We start from the raw sequence: 24,117 nt of genomic DNA, 5'->3' as shown, positions 1-24,117 counted from the left end.
CCCTATAGTTACTGATAAATAAGCCTTAGTATATAATAAGCCTGAGATTTTACAGTGTTTAAAGAGTAACAGGGCAGAAAGCAACAAGGTTGAGCCTTTTTTAGCAAGGAATGAAAAAAACATGGTTAACTAGTATCCATGGTATTGATATAAGGACATTAATGATTTACTGAAAATGTTTTTCTATAATCAGACTTTTAATCTATAAATTAGTTGATAAAGTGATCTTATCAGTCAATATTATAATTTCACTGAAGAAAAGTAGTGAAAACATGAACCTCTTTCCACTCAGGAAGTTCAGATGATTCAAACGAGTTGAAAATGTGAGTCATGGAATATTCCACATGTTCCACAGGGGTGAATGTGTTCAGGTATCAGGAATGTGTGAATGTTGTACAGTGTGTGTTTTCTTAACCTGTAATGGACGACCCATGAAAAAACACATTTCAAATGTGAAACTTTAAATGGATTAACACACTAATACAAACATAATATGATTTTTGAAATATTTTAATTAGATGTCAAGGTAAAGTGGGCTGGGACAGGCTAAAATACTGTTTTCTAAGCACTTTATACAGGTTTTATTAATGTTTAGTTATGTATTTATCTGAAACATGCACAAGGCTATTGTAAAGGACACTAAAATGTCTTTTTACCATGCATTTTTACACCGATCAGCCATAACATTAAAAATCACCTCCTTGTATCTACACTTGTTGTCAATTTTATCAGCTCCACCTACCACATAAGTTCACTTTGTAGTTCTACAGTTACAGACTCTTCTTCTGCATTCGTGGGAGCCCCCTTTTACCCTGTTCTTCAGTGGTCAGGACCCCCATGGACCCTCACAGAGCAGGTACTGTTTGGGTGGTGGATCATTCTCAGCACTGCAGTAACACTGATGTGGTGGTGGTGTGTTAGTGTGTGTTGCGCTGGTCTGAGTGGATCAGACACAGCAGTGCTGTTGGAGTTTTTAAACACCTCAGTGTCACTGCTGGACTGAGAATAGTCCACCAACCAAAAATATCCAGCCAACAGCGTCCTTTGGGCAGCGTCCTGTGACCACTGATGAAGGACTAGAGGATGACCAACACAAACTGTGCAGCAGCAGTTGAGCTATCATCTCTGACTTTACATCTACAAGGTGGACCGACAAGGTAGGAGTGTCTAATAGAGTGGACAGTGAGTGGACATAGTGTTTAAAGTGTCTGAGCCACTTGTGCAAATGCAACACACACAAACACACCACCACCACGAGGTCAGTGTTACTGCAGTGCTGAGAATGATCCACCACCCAAATAATATCTGCTCTGTGGTGTGGTGGTCCTGACCATTAAGAACAGGGTAAAAGGGGGGCTAACAAAGTATGCAGAGAAACAGATGGACTACAGTCTGTAACTGTAGAACTACAAAGTTCACCTATATAGTAAGTGGAGCTGATAAAATGGACAATGAGTGTAGAAACAAGGAGGTAGTTTTAATGTTAATTGGTGTATTTTTGCTCAGCATAGTTGTTCAAGCTGCAGTACTTATGGCTGCCAGTAGAGTGCAGGCTGTGTATGTTTCCTGTCCAAGCAGCACTTCTCTGTGGCGGAGCTGTGCGTGTTATATATTTGCATTTTCACTAACCTTTTCAGCAGTTTTCAATGTTTTAAAACAAAAGACCTTTCAGAAATGTTTATTTCATTCAAACGGTATACAAAAAGGTATATACAAAGTGCTGTCAGTTCACATATAAAAAAGCACCAAATATTTCCTAATAAGGCATATTGAAACAAAAGAAATCTACATCTTAACTTTCAGAATCAATAACTTATGGCACCTTTCCTGTTTAGGTCTTACGCATCATCTGGAAAGTGAATGTGCTTCTTGTATTTTTTTTTTCTTGTTTTTCTAACTACAAACAATAACAAATTTTAATAGACGTTGACTTATTACTATAGCAACATCACCTTTGTTTCTTTTTTCAATGTTTAGTCAGAGAACATTATCTACAATACTTCAAATCTGGCATTATGTCTGTGTTTACACTGTTTAAATTCTCTAAACATTGTACTTTTCAGTCAGTATAGTATTTACAAAGGAGATGTGGGAAATAGTCATCGGCAGTGGGATTCGCTGAGAGCCTGACTACGGCATAGGAAGCGGTGCTGCTCGACGTCCATTGTGGCAGAAAATTTCACACATTCCTCCTTCGAGACGGGACCAGTTCTGTTAGTGTTTAGTCTTAAGAGACGACAAAGAGCTGTTTCCTTCTGCAAGCCCTTACAGAATCCTGGGCTACGTCCCATAAACTAGTTTGTAAGAAAAGCACCAATGAAGACACTGTACAAAATGCAAAATGATGAAACTGCTGGGTTACAACATGAAGCTGAAACACTCTCTCTCTGTCTCCTTGTCAGAGTTTCTCTCTGTTGGAGAGAGTTGATCCCAGCATATATGAAATACATGAGTGTGTGTCGCCTCAGCTGGCATTGGCCTGTGCCAGACAGGCCAGGCAAAAGGTGGTGATATGAAAAACGTGCTGATTCTTTGCTGCGTTCTCATTCCAGAAAGGAAAAGTACCCCTCGACTTGCCCTCCAGACCCACCTTGAAGGGAATCCCGGCCCCCTGAAGGACACTTCGACACTCAAAATGGTAGAGGGTAGTGTTTTACAGCAACCTTCCCAATCATTGGTTTGACTCCAAAACTGCACATTTCAAGCAGTGCAGTATCCCAAGATGCATTCGTCCTGCCCTGTGGCAAAAAGTGACCCCCATCAGCGCATATGCCCCCCCCATCAAGATATAGCTATACTTTCAGCTAACGATAGTTAGCCATGTCTGATCATTTCAGTAAACCAGTCTGTTGAAGCTAAAATTAATGTTGGCTTTCCTTGGCTTAACAGCAATGCAGTCTGCTTGTTAGCTAAGAGTAACTTAGCTGTTATCTCACATCGTTAATGCAGCTATCTAGCATAACATTAACTAATGATAGCATACTAATGTTAGCTTGCCTTAGCCTGATAGCAGAGCAGTCCACTAGTTAGCTAAGTGTAACCTAGCTGACCTCTCATTTAGTTAAGCGAGCTATCTAGCATGCAAACCGACACCCAAGTGAGGATAAGTCCACTCCATTTTTATGCCCCAGTGAGTATATGTGGTACACGTTCATTCACAAATACAAAGTCCAGGAGGGCGAAGGGAAAGTCGACAAGACAAAGAAATGGATTTGGGGGTTCATTGCTAAACCGTAAGTTAGGGCTCAGAGTGGCACGACGCACTGTTGGAAACAAATGCTGTTTTTCATTTGGCCCCTGATGGCGCATCCATGCCCAAGGAGCGGCGGTAGGCCGCGGAAAGTCTGTAGAGCACGTCAGCTGGTGTGCGTGGCTGGGCATCGGCCTTCTGCGTCAGGAGCATTTCGAAGAGCGTGCTCACTTCCGACAGCAGGGCTTCACCTCCCAAGCTGCCGGACGTCTCTTGGGTCTTCCCAAAGGTGGAGAAGGAGGTCGAGTCGTCAAGGCCACCCAAAGTGGAACTTGGGCAATCTGGAGGCGGTAGCCCATCAGGAACGTAAAGGTTTTCATGATAGTCGCTGGTCAGAGGGAGGGAGAGCCGGGCCATCCATGCAGGGTCGGGAAAATCTGAGAAAACATCATCTGGAAAAGAGCGGACAGGAGAGAAAGTTTAGGTCAAGGGTGTTCAGCTCCCTTTTATTATTATACCAGGTTTATTTGGTGTGTTTGTGGTGGACTCTGGACTTTGGTTTACAGAGACCACCATGAGAAAAAATGTAATAGATCTGATCCCGAAGTTACAGTTAGTTGCCTTAGACTCCATTGACTCTTTTTAGGCTCCTTACTGACGAATGCAGAGACATAAAACTTGTTTTTACTGTGGTCTACCGCTCCTTTCTGAGGGCTCAGGATCCTACGTGCCGTCCAAATGGTGTCATTATTTCCCTACGTGTGCTGGAAAAGAGTGGGACGAGTAGACTTTTATCCCAAGCGTGTGTGTGTGTATATGAAAACTATTTAAAGCTGTGAATCACAATGGCTAAAATATTCATCCTCTTCCCCTTGAAACAAACGAGCACACATGGAGGAATAACAGGATGAGAGGAAATGGCGAGAGGAGGAGTGCATTTATCTTTATTTAGTTGGAAGGCATTTCCTTCGGCCGCTGATTCCCTCAGACTGCGCCTGTTTACTGCACTTGAGGTTTCACACAAACAAGCGCGTGCAGCAGTCGGAGGGAAAACATTTTTTGGCACAATTAGTCAAAAAATGTTCCCTCAAAAATGCATTTAGATTACATAACAAAAAGAAAAGTTTCTCCTGATCTGAGAGATTTAAAATAAAGCAGCTGAGTCGTTCCTAGCATTTACAGATATATTACACTTGAAAAACATGTTACTGTTGCAATTTATTTATATTTTAAAATAAAACAATAAGTTATTTTAACAGTTACACCTTGTTGAGCTTCAATTTAGCAATATTGGTTTTTAAATCAATCATATAGAATTCCAAGCACCACAGAAGAGCTCGTCCTCAGTCATGTGTAAAGGGTGAGGCCATATTTTGAGGTTAAAAACATGTTTTTCTACAATTTTAACTGCAATAATCTGTACATGACTATGAAATATATGATTTAAATGACATAAAGAAAACAAATGCCAAATAAATTAATCATAAATTATAAATTATAAAATATATAATGAAAGTTGTGGTCCTCAGGAGTCGTGTCACTGGTGTTACTGCGTAACAAAAACTCTTATTCTGAAATAAAAATCACACTGATGACATCATGTGACTTCCTTTTACCTGTTTTCTGAGGATCTGTGAAGAAAAGCACATGGTGAGTCCACTGTGTCTTTCAGTTATCAGAGATTTTCTCATTTAGCTCATGATTTCATATGAAGCTCTTAGCTGAAGTCACTGGTGTGACCGACTTTATTCTGAGGTAATTGTGAAAAAATAGCATACAAATGGATTAAATTACATATTTTAGTGGATATTCCATGATTGACAACATGTGGTTTGATGCTCTGTTTTGTAAAATGCACTTTTCATTAAAATGTCTCTGGTGTCACCTTTCTTATGTGTAACACCAATGAGGATCAGTAACACCAGTGACTCCTATGGAGAGAAAAGTGGACGTTTCTGTAGAATTACCCAGCTATGTGTATCCGACAACCTGTTTGCTAACTAGTAAACTAAACTTTTCTAAATAATTAAATCACTGAGATGTAAACAAAGTCATTCAGAGCGGTTTGAAGAACAAATATAGTCATTTTATTTCCTATCCAAAATGACCAGTGAGCCTACATGTGTGTTTTTATATGGTTAAACAGTGTTAAATCTGAAAAATAAGTTTTCTTTGGGCATGATTATGTCCTAAAACAACCTGCATGTACCTCTTTACTGAGAACATATTTGAACAAATACATTCTAGGCAAAAATGTTTTCTTAAAACGATCATAAAACATGCATCATTCCATGTAATAGCTTTCTGTTGCATATCTTTTAGAGGCATTAAATTCTTTGGACAACTCTGATTTAGCGAGTTTCTCTGGAATGAAGCATTTCAAACCACATCCAAATGATTTAATTATGCAGATATTCCGAAGAATCAATGGAATTCCCCTTTAATCAGTCAGCAAATGATCTGACCAAACCTAACGAGTGTCTTGTGTGAAGTGAATGAGTTTTACACAGCTGTGCTTCGACCTTAGATGGCGGAAGCAACATGGGCGTATGTGGGGCTGTGAGCATCTGGACTACACTAACTGGTTTCCTTACTAATGAGGATCATGGCCTATGGAGTCTTGCGGCCCACCTGCACTAAGCTAATCACCACCAGCCCCCTTCACCCACCACACAAACACATACAACGAGCCCCTCACCCACAGCTCTTTAACTAATGTGGGAATGTTAATGGCATTATAAGCCAAACAGTCTCCAATCCTACCTCCTATCATTCCAGTCTGCGTTTACAAACAAACCCCAAATATCCCTCACCGGCTTCCAATTACATGAGCTAAACACGAGCTAAACCCCATTAAAGGTAGCGCAGCCTGCAGAGCTCCCTGTTTGTTTCACTTGAGCTCCTGGAGTGTTTGTTTTTCAATGGGAGGAAGAGGCCACTGCTGGCTGCTAGTGGTTAGCGGAGACGCTAGTGAGATTCCTGGGGCTTTCAACCACACGTGAATCATCAAACGGCCGGCTGCCGGGCCGGGCAGCTGCCACGACTCTCTCTCGGCCCCTCACACACACGGCTTTCATGTTGTGCTTTTTCTTTTTATGAAAGGATCTCAGAAATGAGAGCAGCGTCAGAGGAGTAGCCGTCCAGATTAAAGCCGGTTAAAAACAAAGGATGGACTGCACAGGAGTTACTGTAGTGTGTGTGTGTGTGTGTGTGTGTGTGTGTGTGTGTGTGTGTGTGATTGTTCAGACACGGTAGGCTGTGATCAAACAGAACCCACACAGCCCACATCAGTGAACACACTCACAACCTCTGAACACTTGAGTTCCCTCACATCAGTGAAGCAGACGAAGCTCCCTCTCTCTCTCTCTCTCTCTCTCTCTCTCTCTCTCTCTCTCTCTCTCTCTCTCTCTCCCCCTTCACCCATCTCTCTACTTTCTCCCTCTCCTCTTCCTTTTCCCTCTCTTAGTTTCTCTATCCTTTTCTTTTGATCTCTCTCTCACTTCTCTTCTTTTCCACTCTGTCTCTCTCTCTCTCTCTCTCTCTTCCCATCCCTTTCTCTCACTTTCTCTCTCTCTCTCTTTCTCTCTCTCCCTACACCCCCCGTTTCCCCCCCTCTCTCTCTCTCCATCACTTTCTCCTTACTTTCTCTCTGTCTACTCTCTCTCAGTTTTCTCTTTCCTTCTCTGTCACTCCTTTTCTCTCTCTCTCTCTCTCTCTTCCCATCCCTTTCTCTCACTTTCTCTCTCTCTCTCTTTCTCTCTCTCCCTTCACCCCCCGTTTCCCCCCCCCTCTCTCTCCATCACTTTCTCCTTACTTTCTCTCTGTCTACTCTCTCTCAGTTTTCTCTTTCCTTCTCTGTCACTCCTTTTCTCTCTCTCTCTCTCTCTCTTCCCGTCCCTTTCTCTCACTTTCTCTCTCTGTCTCTTTTCTCTGTCTCATTACTTTCTCTCTCACTTCTCTCCCCCACCTCTCTCCCTTCACCCTGTTTCCCCCTCTCTCCATCACTTTTTACCTTCCTTTCTCTCTTCTCTTCTTCTTCTCTTTCTTTCAGTTTATCTATCCTTTTCTGTCACTCCTTTTCTCTCTCTCTTTCTCCCTCTCCATCCCTTTTTCAATGTCTCAATTACTTTCTCTCTCCTCTTTTTCCCTACTCTTTTACTCTTGCTCCATCTCCCTTTTTCTTTTTCTTTCCCTCTCTCTCTCTCTCTCATTCTCTGTCTCTCTCTTTCTATCACTCTATCCCTATTTCTCTCTTTCTCATTCTATCTTTCTCTATCTCTACCTTTCTCTCTCTCTCTTTCTCTCTCTCTCTCTCTCTTTGTTTCTCTCTTCCTTTCTCTCTCTCTCTCTCTTTGTTTCTCTCTTCCTTTCTCTCAATCCTTCACTCTCCCTGATTCTCTCTCTAAGTCTCTCTCTCTTTCTGTCACTCTATCCCTATTAATGTCTTTCTCTCACCGTCGTTCTCTCGCTCTGTGTCTCTCTCTTCCTCTCTCTCAATCCTTCACTCTCTAAGATTCTCTCTCTCATTCTTTCTTTATCTCTCTCACTCACTTCCTCTCTCTCTCTTTGTCTCTTTTTCCCTCTCTCCCATTTTTTCTCTCTCTCTCTGCCCCATTTCTCTCTCCCCCTCTCTCTCGTTAATAGTTAATTACAGGGGGAAACAGTGGGGACCTCATTAATGTCTCAGAAAACAATTATTTCCTGATTAGAAGCAGATCTGCCTCTCAGATCACCTACAGAGTCTGACCACAACCACACAGACCACAACAGAAGCTCCGCTGCAGGAGCAGCTGCTCAGCACTCGCTCACAGACAGACTCCAGCGTTAACTCACCAACTGAACCTTCAGGTTAAATGATAGAAATGATCAAAATTCTTCAGAGTAAAATCTCATTACATTGATATTCAGATCCACAAATGCAGTTAACAACGTTTTCCTTCTCCTATAAAGTCAGTATATAACGTTTTCATTAACAGTGTGTGACTGTATGTATTGAGAAGTGGGCAGCAGTGAGGGACGCTAACACACTGGCCTGTCCTGTCGTTTCAGACTGGTGTGTGTGGTCAACCCTGTGACTGTAAGGGCTGGGAGGGGAATACAGTCTTGAAAGAGAAGAGGAGAAAACACCTCCGGGGGAGATACAGACACCACAGACTCACTGATTTCAAAGCAAAGTCCTGAAGACAGAAACACGCTAACACACACTCACGCGTGTTTGTATTCCTGTCTTTATGGGATGTTTCCATGCACTGTTGCTGTTTTAACTTTAAAAATGTGGTTACTGGGCTGCTTTAAAAGTTTGAGTTAATGGAATGTCAAACAGGAAGTTAGTAAAACAAGAATCATCAATTCTGAATTTCTGTTGACTTACTACTGAAGTTTAATTAACTCAAAATTTTAAGGCAGCTTAATGGCGAACTTTTTCACTGTAGCTAAAGATCAGCTTTATCCTCAACTGCTCTGTCTAATAAAGGATCTAATTGTTTTAAATATACACACACAGCTTGGAATATATATGTGTGTGTGTATATATATATATATAAGAAAACCTCGTATCTCCAAAATGGTAACTTTGGTAACAGGAGAAGGAAAAACATACTTTACTTTTAATGTAATCAGTGGAACCAGATTTTTTTCCAAGACATTTTGGGCCGTTTCTTTTGGGCCATTCTTCAAAAATTTTACACACAATGTAAAGAGCAACAGAATGTAACACAATGTAAAGTTTTACAACAGTTGGTCCCATTTGGAGCTAAATACATGTGCACTGACACACAGACACTTGGCATACTCTCATACATCTTAGCTCACCGCCCTGTATGTATATAGGTGAATTACAGGAGCACAAAGGTGTGTGTGTGTGTGTGTGTCTGCGTGAGTGTATGTTTGTGTGCTTGTGTGTGTGTGTCTATTTGTCTAAATGTGTGTCTATACATATGTGTGTGTGCTTATATATGTATGTGTATGTCTGTGCTTGTGTTTGTATAAACATTGTGTGTGTGTGTGTGTGTGTTCTTGTGTGACTGTGTGTGTGTATATGTAAATGTGTGTATGTGTGAATGTGTGTGTACTTGTGTCTGTATAAATGTGTGTCTATGTTTGAGGGCTTGTGTGTGTCTGTCTGTCTAAATGTGTATCTGTGTGTATCTCTGTGTGTGTGTGTGTGTGTGTGTGTGTGTGTGTGTTTGTGTGTGAAAAGGAGGGAAGTCCCAAAAGCTACAGTGTAATATTACCACCTTAAAGCACATATGAGTGAGAGCTTAATAAAGGCAATGAGGAGTGAATAGAGGCTGAATGTTCGCCTGCAGGACACAGAAATCCACCTGCACAATAAAAAACACTCTCTCCCCAAAGAGCAGCACATCTGACCGTCACCGTTCATCAGCATGAGTAACGCTGCTAACAGATTTTAGCCCTGAGGAAGTCTGACTCAACTCCCACACACACACACCTTTCTGAGATCACAGCACCTATAAGCACCACACAGCTTTGAAAAGGACTGCAGTCATGCTCAGCCTAAAGGGACTGATCCCCCCTCTGACCCGAAGGTGCCCCCAGTCTACCAAGAAAAAAAAGGGAGAAAACAAGCCTGGCGTCTTTGATTTGGAAGAACAAAGGAGGGCCCGTGAAGTCAGAATGTGATGAAACGCTGAACAATACACGGAAGGAAACCATACCTACATTTACAAACGCTCCATACGTGGGACAGTGAGGGGGTGAAGACTAACAGCGCACCTACAGCTTTTCATATACAGAAATAATATACAGTTGAAGTTGAATGTGGCTAGAATATACAGCATTCCTACAAGGAATTAATAGAGGAAATCTTTATCTGTTGTCTGAAAAAAATTTCATATCTCCAAAATGGAAAAATAAATCTTTATTTTTAATGTAAGTCAATGGAACCAGACTTTTTTCCAAGTAATTTTGGACCATTTAATTTGGTCCATTCATCATGAAATTTACACACAATGTAAAGAGAAACAGGCATTTTCAAATTATGTCAAAAGCTGAAAAACAACAAAAATGGAGATACAAGATTTGTTCTGACAGTATCGATATATATATATATATATATATATATATATATATATATATAATATATATATATATATATATATATTCTCGCTGTCTAAAGAAATTATGTATCTCCATTTTTTCAATAGCAGCTGCTCTTTACATTGGATGACAATTTTTTAGATGAATGGATCAATAGAAATGCTTTTTAAAAGTTTAAAAGTTTACATTAACTTACGTTGAAAGTAAAGAACATTTTTGACATGATTTTAAAATGCCTGTTGCCCTTTACATTGCGTGTAAATTTCAAGATGAATGGACCAAATTAAATGGTCCAAAATTACTTGGAAAAAAGTCTGGTTCCATTGACTTACATTAAATGTAAAGGATATACATATATACATACTCATATATATGAAGAGCTCTGCGACTCATAACACTATGTTAAAATTTCATGATGAACAATGAACCAATAGAAATGGATTCAAATTTGTTACATTAACTTCCATTACAATATTAGAAATATGATCTATTCTGCCTACAAAAATTCTGCCAAGCCCAAACATTACGCTTTTAATGATCTTAAAAAATCCTTTTAAAAAACAGATAAAGTAACTTTTTAGGTTGGCTTTTCCTTTGATTTCTTTAAACACTGAAGTTAGACCATCTTGTACTGAGAGCAGAGTCGCTATTGTTCCACTCAGCACTGAAGGCTGTAAAACTAGGCCAAGCTAGTTTATATTTAATGTGAGATCAAATATTCTCCGACCAAAACCATCAGTAAAAAACATTATATTTTTGGAGTCGGCCTATTTTTTCATGACTGCTTCTTAAGTCAGAAAGCGAGTGCCATAATTTTCATAAGGACAACATGACTGATATGCACTACTGTGTTGCTTGAACATCACTATTTGTCATTTTCGTTTTGACCCGAAACAATGGCCAGGCTAAACAACAGGAAGAGACCACGCAGTGTTTTCATACAGTCAGATGGAGCTGGACTGAATCAGTATTTCCTCCTTGGGTTGTTTGCTAACAGTAACTGTCAACAAAATACTTTAATGCTCATTATGATTTTCTTATATTTCCTATGCAGTGACATTCCTTCACATGCTATCAGGACAGTGGAAGCCAAACAAGCGTTTTGTTTCGTGGGGTTCGGTTCCGTCTGGATGTTTGGGAACGAGATTAGGCTGAAAGCTGACTGCTCTCGGTTTTCAGTCTCATTGTTGTGCTCTTGGGAGTTGACCTTCTTAGAAATAACTTTGGCAACTCTTTGAATTATAGGGTTCAGTATGAAGCATAACTCTGAAATAACTGGCCTCAAAGCTCCAGGCCTGGAGGCCAGTTGTTCTTGATCCCAGCCCTGGAGGTCCTCTGCACTTCTTTCCTGCTCCAGCAGGAACACCTGAACTCATGGTGGGACAGACGTGTTAAAACAGGAAAGAGGAGCGCAGAGGACTCAGACTAGAAATAAGAACCAGCATCATAGCATGCTAATGGTAACACATTATCATAATATTGTCTACCGGCAAAATAGCTGCACAAGTGACCAAAGAAACCCACAAATGTGAGAATTTTCTTAGTTAAAAAATTGTGATAACCACTGTATTATCTTAGTTTAATGTCGTTTCAGTGTATTATGGTCCTTTTCTTCATAACAAGCATAAAAAATCGCTAATAGCATGCTAAAGTCTCGGTAGCTAGCTAACTTTCCCATTCCACCTTAAATAGTCCAGCAGTTCTGACACCTGAAGCGCCAGAATATAACTGCTGCTCCTTTTAAGGTGGAACGGGAAAATTCGAACAAGAGGCTGGCGAATATCTGACTTCAGCTTCATATCACTGAAGAATTAGGGGTGGGCGATAATAAATAATTGCCCCCCTCTTTGAAGGCATATGATGCCCTAAATGTAACTAAAGTCCAGCAGTGAGGAGCTGAACTTTACCCTCCTCTGCTGTCACTGCAGACTGGCAGGGTCGCCTACAGAGCAGCGCTGGTAGCTGTTAATGAAGTGATGCTCTTTTTATTTGAGGGTCCCATTTTGTAGGATTGGATTTCAACCACTATCTCTTCTATCTCAGTTCCAAGGGGCAAGGTGACACTCGAAAACAAGGGGTAGGGGTAAAAATCAGTAAGCTTTGTCGAATGTGGTAGTTCGCTGGTGGCTTGAGTTTAATAGCAGACTTACTTTCATGCAACCTTATTTCAGTGCGCAGAAGTGTTAGCTGGCTTGTAGCATGTATGTCGCAATATTTATAATTCGAATGCTAAATGACCTCAAAATGCAGAGGATCCAATTAAATACAGAGGAAAAATATACATAAAACAAAATGTAGCAGCTTTAAAAAAACACCATTCATTCTTCTCATAGAGAGAAAACCTGCTTAGATCTGGAAATTCCTAATATGGTCCAATCATACTGTCATATGCAAAAGTTTTGGCACCCCGGATAAATTTGTGAAAATAAGTATTCTGCAGAGAGCACGTCTGGACTTTTTGATGCATAACTACCTTTTCATTCGTCTATCTAACATATTGAAAAAACCATAAAATGTGGCCTGTGCAAAGGTTACGGCACATTTTCCAATATGTTCAATTCAGGAAATAAATAGAAATTGTGCCACATTTAAGTTTGTTCTGTTCAGAGGATGCGTTCATTTATTTTTACCTAGAATTTCAAAAAAATATAGAATTTTACCAGGTGTTTTTCAACTTTTGCATTAAATACAGGTGTGAATGGGGTACAGTGTGGTACAATACAATCAAAGCACTCTAGCATTCATACTACAGGTGTTATGTGGTCATGTGAGTGTCTGACCATCACTGAAGGGACTTTGAGTGATCATATTCCAATGCATCTCTGATGGTGGTCGGTTTGTGTTAAGTATGAGTGCCATGTGGCTAACAGTGTGTATGAAGTGACCACGCGTTCAAGGGTTTTTATGTCAGGAGATGATTTATAATTCTGATCACAAAGCTGGCAGTTATTATACTAAAAACAGTTAAACTCTCTTACCAGGATTGTTCAGGCCCTCTTCGAGTAGCTGGTCAACAGGAGAGTCCCTTCCTGCCTCCCAGTCCACATCTCCGGGTTCGCTCTCTCCATGCCCACTGTCCTTGGTACTCAGCCAGTCAGCGTCCTGCATGCCTGACCTTGAGTACAACCAAAGAGCACGGTTAAGAAGAGCAACGTATGAGCTTTGACAACACAGGTCTTGCTAAAATCACCAAGGAGAGCATGAATTAATTTAGATTTAAGTCACAAACAGCTCAAGTGAAGTGTTTCAAAAACGATGCACGGTGCAGAAGCACAGTGCCGGGACGGACTGTCGACATCTGTTAGCTTAGCAGCGTGCTAAGACTGAACATGTTTGTGCAGTAGTGAGTTCAGGAGAAGCTGAACTGCTGTGAGAGTATGATAAACAGAACAGAGCTAAACATGGGTTAGACAGAAAGTGCAGAGGAGAAAGAAAGTTCCTTAACCAGCAAGTGACGACATGGATCAGAGTTAATGACACACACAAATGCTCAAGCTAACATTACACACAAGCTAAGCAAGGATAGGGCTTTACATACAGTTCAGTTCAAACATGAATCTGTAACCCTGTACAGACACTGATGACAATCAATCTTTATCAGTCTTTGATATTAGCATTGACCAGGGTATATTTTGGTTTGTCCATCTGAATTTACCTGACCAAATCGTAAGGCAAATTATTCAGTAACTGCAGGAAATAAATGTAAATTTTTATTTAATTTATTTATTCTTTTTTGTAAAAGCTCCCCTCAAATGAACAGAACGTGTTTTATGATCATACACATATTGCTATATGCTTACAATTTACTGCTAAAAGCCAAAAATCTTAGACGCTCTTTGTATTTTTTATAAAAATAGTTTTTACAGAGCAGATCACTGAAGAGACGCCATCTGTTTATAGTTTATAGCCCAGATTTGTGGAAAAATGGGTCGACTTTCAGAAGACAAAAAATTTGTGAGTTCAGCTTCTTTTATTATAAGGGTTTAAAATTACATCACCCGTCTATTTGACTGGAAAGAAGACAGTTACAGCTCTCATACGACCCCCACCTTTAGAATGTGGCTTATGAAATATGAAAGTTATGAAGAATATGACGAAGTGCGTTTTGGAACCACCGGTGTAATCTCTAATCTTTAAAATCATCTGCGTGTCCTTTAGGGTTCTCATCTGAGTCAGTTTACACTCACTTACCTTCTAAATTGTCAGTGGTCTCTTTCTCATGTTTGTAAAAGTCACTATATGGGCTCTTTGTTATGATTGTGTGGTCTTTGGTTTATTCACGTCCTGCCTTGCAGTGAATCTGCTGCATCTATGTGAGATCAGCGTAGATAACACTGATGTGAGCCCACTGGAACGGAGTCAAATTAAAGCCACAAAATGGTTGAAGAATGAATGTCAAGGTGACTGTATCTCTCACTGACACTGCCATGTTTGTCAGGTGAGTGAGGTAGACTCTGGGTCCTGCTCTGGCATGCCTTGCCCATAATTCACTGGTGCCATGGTGACCACTGAGGGCAATGAGACACCATTTTCTGGAACTTGATGACTGGCACTTCCTGTTTACTAGCCAACCACCTGCATAGCTCCCTTGCACCACCCCCCACCCCCACCCCCCCACCTCTGGATTTTATATGGACTGCAATCAATGGCTGAAAACTTTACTGGGTCATTCTACAGAAACGTCCACTTTTCTATCTCTCCATAGGAGTCACTGGTGTTACCGATCCTCACTGGTGTTACACATAATAAAGGAAAACGCCAGAGACATTTTTAATGAACAATGCATTTTACAAAATGGCTGCTATAGAACATCAAACCACATGTTGTCAATCATGGAATATCCACTAAAATATGGAATTGAATCCATTTGTATTCTATTCTTTCACAATTATCTAAGAATAAAGTCGGTCACACCAGTGACTTCAGCTAAGAGCTTCATATGAAATCATGAGCTAAATGAGAAAATCTCTGATAACTGAAAGACACAGTGGACTCACCATGTGCTTTTCTTCATAGATCCTCAGAAAACAGGTAAAAGGAAGTCAAGTGATGTCATCGGTGTGACTTTTACTTCAAAATAAGAGATTTTTGTTATGCGGTAACACCAGTGACACGACTGCTGAGGACCACAACTTTCATTATATATTTTAGAATGTTTATTTAGCATTTGTTTTCTTTATTCATTTAATTTATATATTTCATAGTCATGTATAGATTATTGTAGTTAAAATCGCAGAAAACATGTTTTTTTCTTCAAAGTATGGCCTCACCCTTCACACATGACTGTGGGGACGAGCTCTTCTGTGGTGCTTGGAATTCTGTATGATTGATTTAAAAACCAATGTTGCTAAATTGAGGCTCAAGAAGGTGTAACTGTTAAAATAACTTATGGTTTTATTTTAAAATATAAATAAATTGTAACCCTAACAGGTTTTTCAAGTGTAATATATCTGTAAACTCTAGGGACACAAAAATGGACGCTTCTGTAGAATGACCCTACTGCACTGAAGTGTTACAATGAACTCTCTATTGGCTTTTTACAATGCTACGATTTATGTTCCTGCTTTTCATGACACTGAAAACCCCAAAGTTAAATTGGATTGATTAAAGAAAATGTAAAATATCACCAACAGTTTTACTAACAGTAATTCTTCCTTTTTAAGTTTGTGCCACTGGTGATGTTTTCTTTATACTCAATTTAGTCATGGCCAATTCCCACCCGCTAGCTAGGTCTCCCCCCATCGTACAACTAAGTTTGGTGGACTTTGGATGGTTGATGGAGGCTAGCACATGCTTCCTTCGATACACGCAAATCACCACCACATCATTCCTGCTGCAAACGCTACATCACTGGACAGCGTGCTTGGAAAAGAACGCTAATTACCAGTTCTGTAAAGTCAGCTAACAGACGCCCACGTCCTGCCCCCCCAGAGACAGCGAGGACAAGTATGCTCTCTTAGACACTGGGCCACAGATGACTGTGGTATCGAGAGGCCAACGCTTAGATGGTTCCACAATTCAGGAATTCCCTGAAACTGGTCACTTCAACTTCCATACAGATGGCAAAGTTTACAGCATTCTTAGCGGTTCTGTTGGTTTATGTTAATTAGCTCTTTTTTCTTATTTTTATATCAGTTACATTCAATTCAGGTTCATTTTGAGTGACGTCCTCTACGTTGTAAACATTAGGTTTGGAGTCCGATCTAACCCTCTCACAAGGATGGGTCGCTGTTTACCAGGCTGCATCACCATGGCAACTTATGCTGCACATCTAACCTGCTTCAGAGCAAGTTGAGTTTAGGATTACAGATCATAAACCGCTCTTGGACCAATCAAGGCCGAGCTTCTGACCAATCAGGGACTGAGAGACGAGGAGGTGGACCCCAATGGTCAATATTTTCTTCATGACATTTTTGGCACCAATGACATAAAGAATTTCACTTTTTTAGCAGAGGAGGCAAATCATACTGCACAGATATTACGAATATGAAGCAATTATTGCTCCAATAAGCACTAATATTGTGGCAGCAGTCACAGTTGTTTTTACAGATATAAATACTTTTTTGTATTTATTTGCATACATTTTTTTCTTCCTACTCCGAAAAAAAAAGCTGTTCCTTATTACACTCCTCCGTATGCAATCGGTTGTTTGTCAAAAACATCATGCTTTCACGTGCGTGATGTTTCCGGATAGCTTGAGTATCAAAACCTGGGTTAACAGAGAAAGTTAACTGTCCTTATAAAATGTTTTATAAAATGAAGCTGAAACCTCAGTCAGAAATCCTGTCTGAGGTTAAAGTGACAGAATCCAGGTTAACCAGTATCACTAATATATGGCTAAACAATAGTCATTGGCAAGTTGCCTGAAAAGCTCCTGATCAGACTGACACAAGTACACAAAACCAGCGAAATCCCCTGAAATGGGTGATTGTGGCCATTTTGAAGCTGATAGTTCGCTACTAATGGAGAACTTCTAAATTTTAATTTGATAAACTGATTATCCTTGTTTTTCTGAGCTCTGCTAACTGACATAGGTTTAAACTCCACAGTGTACAAAACATTATCAAAACATTGTCATTAAAAATATCTCTAATAAAGAAAATGAAAGAACTTACCGGCCAGTTCGGTGGGAATATTTGTTGCCACGGAAGTTTGGTCGAGGCTGAAGCTGGCCCTGATGCAGCAGAGACAACAGCTGAGACACTTGCTGTGGAATTAGAAGAATACGATGTTAATTGTGTGGTTTATTGTGTTGTATTGGGCCTTTTTTCTGTATGTACTGGTCAGTAAATTGATAATACAATTATGGCAGCTAGTTTTCAACAAGTAAATCTATTTACTGCTATAATATGTGCCACCACTGAACTGGGCTATACCATATACGATCCCGCACTGCCCTTTCGTGCCACTTAACACTGATAAACCTGAGTAAAATTTACATGTCTTTGTTATGGGAGCGGATACAGCACAAGATGGAGGACGGGCAGGAAACACCGGACTATTGTGAAAGGAGAAGTATTGATGGTGGCGGAGAGAGTTTCTGAGTTGAGCTTGGGCGAACGTGGGGGAAACGGGAAGCCATTACTACGCAGAGCCTATTCTTCTACAGGCCGCTTCCTTCCAGGATGCACCTTAGAAACCCAGTCTCAGCCAAGGGGATAGAGAACCCGTGACATTTCAGCTCCCTTTCCTCCGCTGGGTCTCCAAGTCTCTCCTTAAGTCAAGCTGCCAAGTGGGCCAAGTCGGCGAGGGAGGGAGGGTGAAGAGAGAGGGGAAAATGGATAAGGGGGGACAGGATCCACACTCTTCCTGTCTGGCTACGATGCTCACGTGAGGCCACAGACCCATGCCAGGTCCTTTTGTTCTGCTAATTGCATGAAATGCATCTGGGTGGACCCAGGCCCAGAGGATGCGCTATTTGACCAGCACAGCACTTTTGGCCTTTTGAAATAAAAAACTGTCGAGTAGCTTTTTTTCAACGGCAGCTGCCGAGAGTTTATGTACTACATATCAAAGCAATAAAGTCTTACTATGCAGACATATCTGGGTTGAAGTGAAGTAGAATATCCCCCTCAGCTGACAGACATTGACTTAATCTGCTTTTTTCCCCCCATCATTCAATAAGTGTGTGTCATGTGATATTATTGAGGACTGTTATAATTTTCTCCTGAGGCAAATCAGAGGTTTGGGTTACAGTCTGTGACTGAGACATGCCTGAATAACCTCAATGCCTTAATTCCAACATCATCTGTCAGCTGTCCCCTCAGGCTGCCATAGATATAGACCAGTCCCCCAGTAACTCAGCAGCAGTGGGAAAACATAAGATAGCAGATTCTCATGAAATTTAACTTATATTAAGTCAGGAAGACATGAAACTAAATTAATCGAAACAAAATTGACACAAAAATAGTCTCTGAATGTTAACTTTTTAAATTTACGAACCATTACCGAAGCCTAATTATTCATCTTACCTGAACTTCAGGTGAAGCAGCAGACAGCTCAATTGAGTTCTCTCCGAAGGCAGCCATGGACAGCCGCACCAGGTTTCTGAGTATCTGCCTGTGGTCTTGCTCCTCTATCCTTCCGACTCTTTCTGAGTTCTTCTGCCTCCGGAGAGTAGCTTGTGTGAAAGATCCATGAGCTACAGTCTCTGAGGAGTCAGTGGGTGTGATGACCTCTTCGGGCTTGTGGCGCCTCAGCGTGCTGGTCTGTGAGTATGAGGATGAAGACGAGGAAGGGTTCCGGGCCTTGCGTAAGGTTCTGTAGGATGTTGTAGGGCTATGTGGGCAGTCTAACTCTATATTTCCAGGTTTCCTGAGCGTTTTGCCCTGTGTTAGTTGAAGGATCCTCTCATTATCTGGGTAAGCTTGGCTTCTTGCCATACGAGCAAGTGTTGGGGAAAGACTGAGCTGGCCCTGTGGGGGTGGGTCTTCTGGTAGAGGTGACCCAGATGAGAGTGGCTGGACCTCTTCTTCAGGTGGGTCATCTCTACGACCCCTTAGGACGGGTACCAGTTGTATGTCGGTTTTGCGGATGTGTTTCTGTGGTCTGCGGGGGTGACTGGTGTAGGTAGACTCAGCTTCTCTACAGTTGTAAGCATGGTTGTCTCGTTTTTCTGGGCGACAGAATGTGGTAACCAAAGCAATGGTTAAGAGCAATAGCAAGCAGGTTCCCCCAAGACAGATAGCTAAAAGCATCGTGAAACTGAACTGACCCTGATGGCCGGGAGAAGAGTTCTTAAGGTGGTCACGAAGGTTGATGAATGTCACCTCCACTGTTGTTTGTGTGACGAGTGCAGGTGTTCCCATGTCTGATACTGCAATGGCCACTTTAAACACTTTGCCTATCAGTTCAGTCGCATTGGTGCTGTTCACATATAACTGACCTGTGGTTTCATCAAGCCAGAACAGTCCTGAGGGGTTCCCGTCTATTATTCTGAATTGAAGCTTCCCATTTAGACCCGAGTCACGATCACTGGCCACAATGGTTGTGGCCAGAAAACCTTCAGGTCTGTGGTGGGAAGAACGATTGCTCAGTGGATGCAGGTTTCTGTGCACTTTGTCTCCAAGTTCAGTCACAACTTCTCCCTTTTCTGTATTAACTGGGACATTAATGACTGCAATACCTTTTTTGGGAAGTGGTTCCTTAATAATAGGATAGTTGTCATTAACATCTTCAACCTCAATAAGCACAGTGGCACTGCTGGTCAATGGAGGGAAGCCATGATCAATTGCCTCCACAATAAAGGAGTATTTGGGCGATTCTTCATAGTCTAATGACTTCTGGACAATGACAGCACCGCTGGTTGGGTGGACAGAGAAGGAAGCAGTTGGTGTCCCCAGTTCATTCGACTCTCTAATTGAGTATGACACCTTTCCACTGAGATCCAGGTCAACATCATGGGCCTTCAATGTCAAGACTTGGAATCCAGGTGCATTATTCTCCTTGAAGACACCCTTGTAGTGAGTCTTGGAAAACACTGGTGCGTTGTCATTCTCGTCCAGTACATGGACAGTCAGATGCCTGACACAAGATAGAGAGGGAACACCACTGTCTTGTGCCAGAAGAGTCAGATTGTACTCCATCTGTCGCTCCCGATCTAGGCTTCCATTAGTAACGATCATGTAGTTATCTGCATGGATTTGCTTAAGACGGAACGGGCCTGACCCATCCTGAATATGGGCTCGCACTTTCCCGTTTGGTCCAGAATCAGCATCAGACACCATCACAAGAGCCAAGAAGGTCTCATTTGATGCTCCTTCTGACACGGTTGCCACAGGGGAATCTGGAGGTGTCCATGTAACGTGTATCCGGGGTGCATTGTCATTGACGTCTTGAAGTCTGATTTGCAGCTTGCAGTGAGATGGGATAGCATTGTGCCCCCGATCCTTAGCTTGAATGTCTATCTCATAAGATCTTTTCTCTTCAAAGTCCAACGGGCCTTTTAAAACCACAGCACCTGTTTGAGGATCAACACTAAAAAGTCTTTGCACATCTTCTGGTGAATGTTTACTGAGTGAATACTCAACTTCGCCATTAGCACCCTGATCAGGGTCTGTAGCATGAAGGTTGATAACTACTGTGCCTTGCAGTGTGTCCTCTGGAAGCTCCACTATTGGGGTACTTTCTTCAAACACAGGGCTGTTGTCATTGGAGTCTAGGATTATGACTTTGACTTTGGTGCTACCAGACCTGGGTGGGCTGCCTTTATCCCAGGCTTCTAGCGTTAACTCAAAGGACTCTTGTGTCTCTCTGTCCAGTTCTTTAATAACTACTAACTCTGCCTGTTTGGTCCCTCCAGAGGAACGAACATCTAGGGCAAAGTGCTGGTTGGGTGAAAGGGAGTAGGTCTGCAGACCATTGGGACCTGCATCCGGATCCACAGCACGATCCAGTGGAATTCGCGTCCTTAGTCCCACTGTTTCTGAGATCTCCACCTCCTGCATTAGGCTGGGGAAGACAGGACTGTGATCATTCAGATCCATCACCTCCACTCTTACACGCAGGAAGTGCACAGCTCCACCTTTCCTATAGAGGACACTAAAGTCTAGTTCACAGTGGTCAGCGCCACGACATAGCTTCTCCCGGTCCAGCTCTCCCAGTGTTAACACCACCCCATCTCTTGTGGCCACTGAGAATGGCAGGGCCTGGCCATGCTCAACAACCCGGAAGTCCTCCAGTGACCCAGTCTCCCCTCTCTGACGTAGGTCGTCCAACAGGCGGCCCACCCTTGTGCCTGCTGGCTGCTCTTCCAAGACACGATACTGGATAATGAGGGGAGCATGGTCCAGGTACTGGGCCTCACAAAATGGGCCCACAGTTAAAACAGCCACAAACAGAACCCAAAAGCGAAGCATGGCTGTGTGTGAGCTTCGTTCTAGCTATCTTAGAACATTCTAATATCCAAACATGAATTTAAAACCCGGCTATTCAGTACCTATAAGCCACTAACAATATCTGATTCTCTGTCGCTTCAAGCGGGCACATAAAATTTAACAAAAACAAAGACAAATCAAATACTAATTCAATTCAAGCTAACATTACAGGCGGAACTGTATATAGAGAACTTCAAATAAAATGTTAATTATAGCATTTAAAAAAATACAGTACAAAATGGCAATAATGAACAGTAGATGGCTTTGTGAAATTTTGAAATTTCAGATATACGAAATTAATTCAAAAAACAAATAATGACTGTAAAAAACAAAATGTTCTTCTTTTCTTTGATACATTTATAGAAGTAATTATTCACTTCATGATCAACAGACCAAGCTAAAGTAGATTATCAGTATCCACAGTACAGTTTCTGATACGATCTAATCACATAAAAAAAATCATCAACCACAAATCACAGAATTATCCATGGTAAAGCTCCATCAACAATCCTGGCCAGCTAAGGTTTGCCGCTATCTAACAGCCTCCCTCTGTCAACCAGCACTATCCGAAAGCATTACTCACTCACACACAGCTCCAGCTCCCAGGCTCCACAAACTTTGCACAAGTGTGGAAGTGTGGAAGTTAGGGGCTGGGATGATAATTCAAGGAGGCAGCCCATGGGCCAATCACATGAAGTGAGGGAAGAGTGTGGGCCACCAAATACTCCACCCCTTTGAAGGAGAAAAAAAAAGCGTGCCCTGAGGAAGCTGGAAAGGAGTTAAAAAAAACAGCACTGTGCTTTTAAAGGAATACGATCCCTCTTCTTTCACTCGCTGCCTCCAGCTCTTCATGCATCTTTGCCCTTTTCTCCCTTTTTTTCCTTTGTCTAAATAAACACATTAAGATCAGCACTCTGTGGCTCTTGTCAGCAGTGATCACAGTTGTGCCTAAAGTAGAACCCTGAGGGACACCCGAGAACTGAAACCAGAGCCTGACCCAAACCCTGATCCACTACAAGAGCTGATGTATTGTCTGGACCTGCTGCTGTTATCACAAACAGAGATAGCCATCACTGATACCCACATGGGCAACTTGTAACATGCCACTCTCACAGTTTGTCAGCTGTTTCTGTCACACTCTGAAACACAGAAATGTGAGATGTCTTTTGTTTGAGGAGGATCCTCTCACCTACGCTGTCTGCTCTGTAAGAGAAAATAAGCTTGGCAATTACAGGCAAAGCTTTAGCTCCAAGTATTTAACGCCTGACCATTCACAGGCCTGTCGACAGGTCTAGACATCCATTCCTCATTCCTATAACCTGAAGGGGCCTCCGAGCCCAAAACTAGAGTTTAATATGTTATTTCTCAGGTTTTATAGTATTCTGTATTATTTGACATCATTTTCATGTTTATGTTTATTAATGTTCTCTCATTACTTTACACAGCAAGCATCAAATACATTTTACAACCACTGGGAATCCTATGGTGTCAAACTATCCTAACTGCTGGCCAAGCATTTCAATAGTAAACTAAGAAATCTAAAACTAAGCAAAATCCTAAAGTGATGCTAACTTTATTCAGCACAAATTGGACGTCAGAGACAAGTTTTCATCTTTTCAGCCAGGAAAAATGCTTTTTTCAATTTGCTCAGTGTCCTTTTTATCAATCAATTCACGTTATTGTAGTTAATAAAAAGCCTTAGGATGTGAACACTGAAAAGAGCTGAAGGGCCTTTGGCACTTTTGGCCAGTTCCTCAGTCCCAGATTAAACCTAAACCTTGTTTGAGCTGTAACAGTAAAACACTGCTGGAATTCCAATTTAGTCTGAGACCAGGAATCCACATCCAGGAAACCAGCCTGTTAAGGATTTAAATACCTAACAAGAAGGATTAAATAACATTCTGTCTGCACTGGTATACATAAACATTTTTTGTAAAACATTTTTTTACTCAAACGTCTTCAAAAATCCTATTTTGCAAAGTAGAGAATATTACGATGGCATTTTAGAGCCACTGTTAAAAAAAAATAATAGACTTTGAGAATAAAGTCATAATATTTTGAGATTAAAGTCGTTTTTTAAGAATAAAATTGTAATATTTTGAGAATAAAGTCATAATATTTTGATAATAAAGTTGCAAATTTACAGGAATAAACTTGCAATATTTCGAGGATAAAGTGGGATAATTGTTGGGGGGGGTGCAATAACGCGTTGGGGCCTCGGTTGCTGTACGGGCGATGACAAAGACGCAGAGGGATCATTCTGATTATCATTCACATTGTCTTCTGTGAAACTACATACCCTCTTTGAATGGCATGGAGGGGTAACCACTGATAATATACATGTTCACAGCTATGCTCATGACACCCGGTTATACACATCCATTCCTTCTGATTATCAAGATTCTGTAGACAGACTAACCAGCTGTGTGTCAGATATTTCTCAGTAGATGTCACACAATGTTCTACAATTGAATCAGGAAAAAACGGAAATAC

The 24,117-nt window shown here is 41.3% G+C and overlaps 1 protein-coding gene across 1 annotated transcript; it reads right to left on the bottom strand.

Moving 5' to 3' along the window:
- Positions 1–1,657: 1,657 nt before the first annotated feature.
- Positions 1,658–22,245, bottom strand: pcdh12 (protocadherin 12). Its single transcript, XM_036569158.1, has 4 exons — positions 18,721–22,245; positions 17,365–17,456; positions 13,228–13,364; positions 1,658–3,642 (listed from the first exon to the last, which is right to left on the bottom strand). The coding sequence occupies exons 1-4, from the start codon at positions 21,604–21,606 to the stop codon at positions 3,287–3,289; spliced, it is 3,471 nt and encodes a 1,156-aa protein (XP_036425051.1). The 5' UTR covers positions 21,607–22,245; the 3' UTR covers positions 1,658–3,286.
- Positions 22,246–24,117: the final 1,872 nt, after the last annotated feature.

The sequence above is a fragment of the Colossoma macropomum genome, unplaced genomic scaffold (assembly GCF_904425465.1).
Source record: "Colossoma macropomum unplaced genomic scaffold, Colossoma_macropomum, whole genome shotgun sequence".
In the NCBI taxonomy this organism is placed as follows: domain Eukaryota; kingdom Metazoa; phylum Chordata; class Actinopteri; order Characiformes; family Serrasalmidae; genus Colossoma; species Colossoma macropomum.
This window is presented reverse-complemented; position numbering and strand designations above follow the sequence as displayed.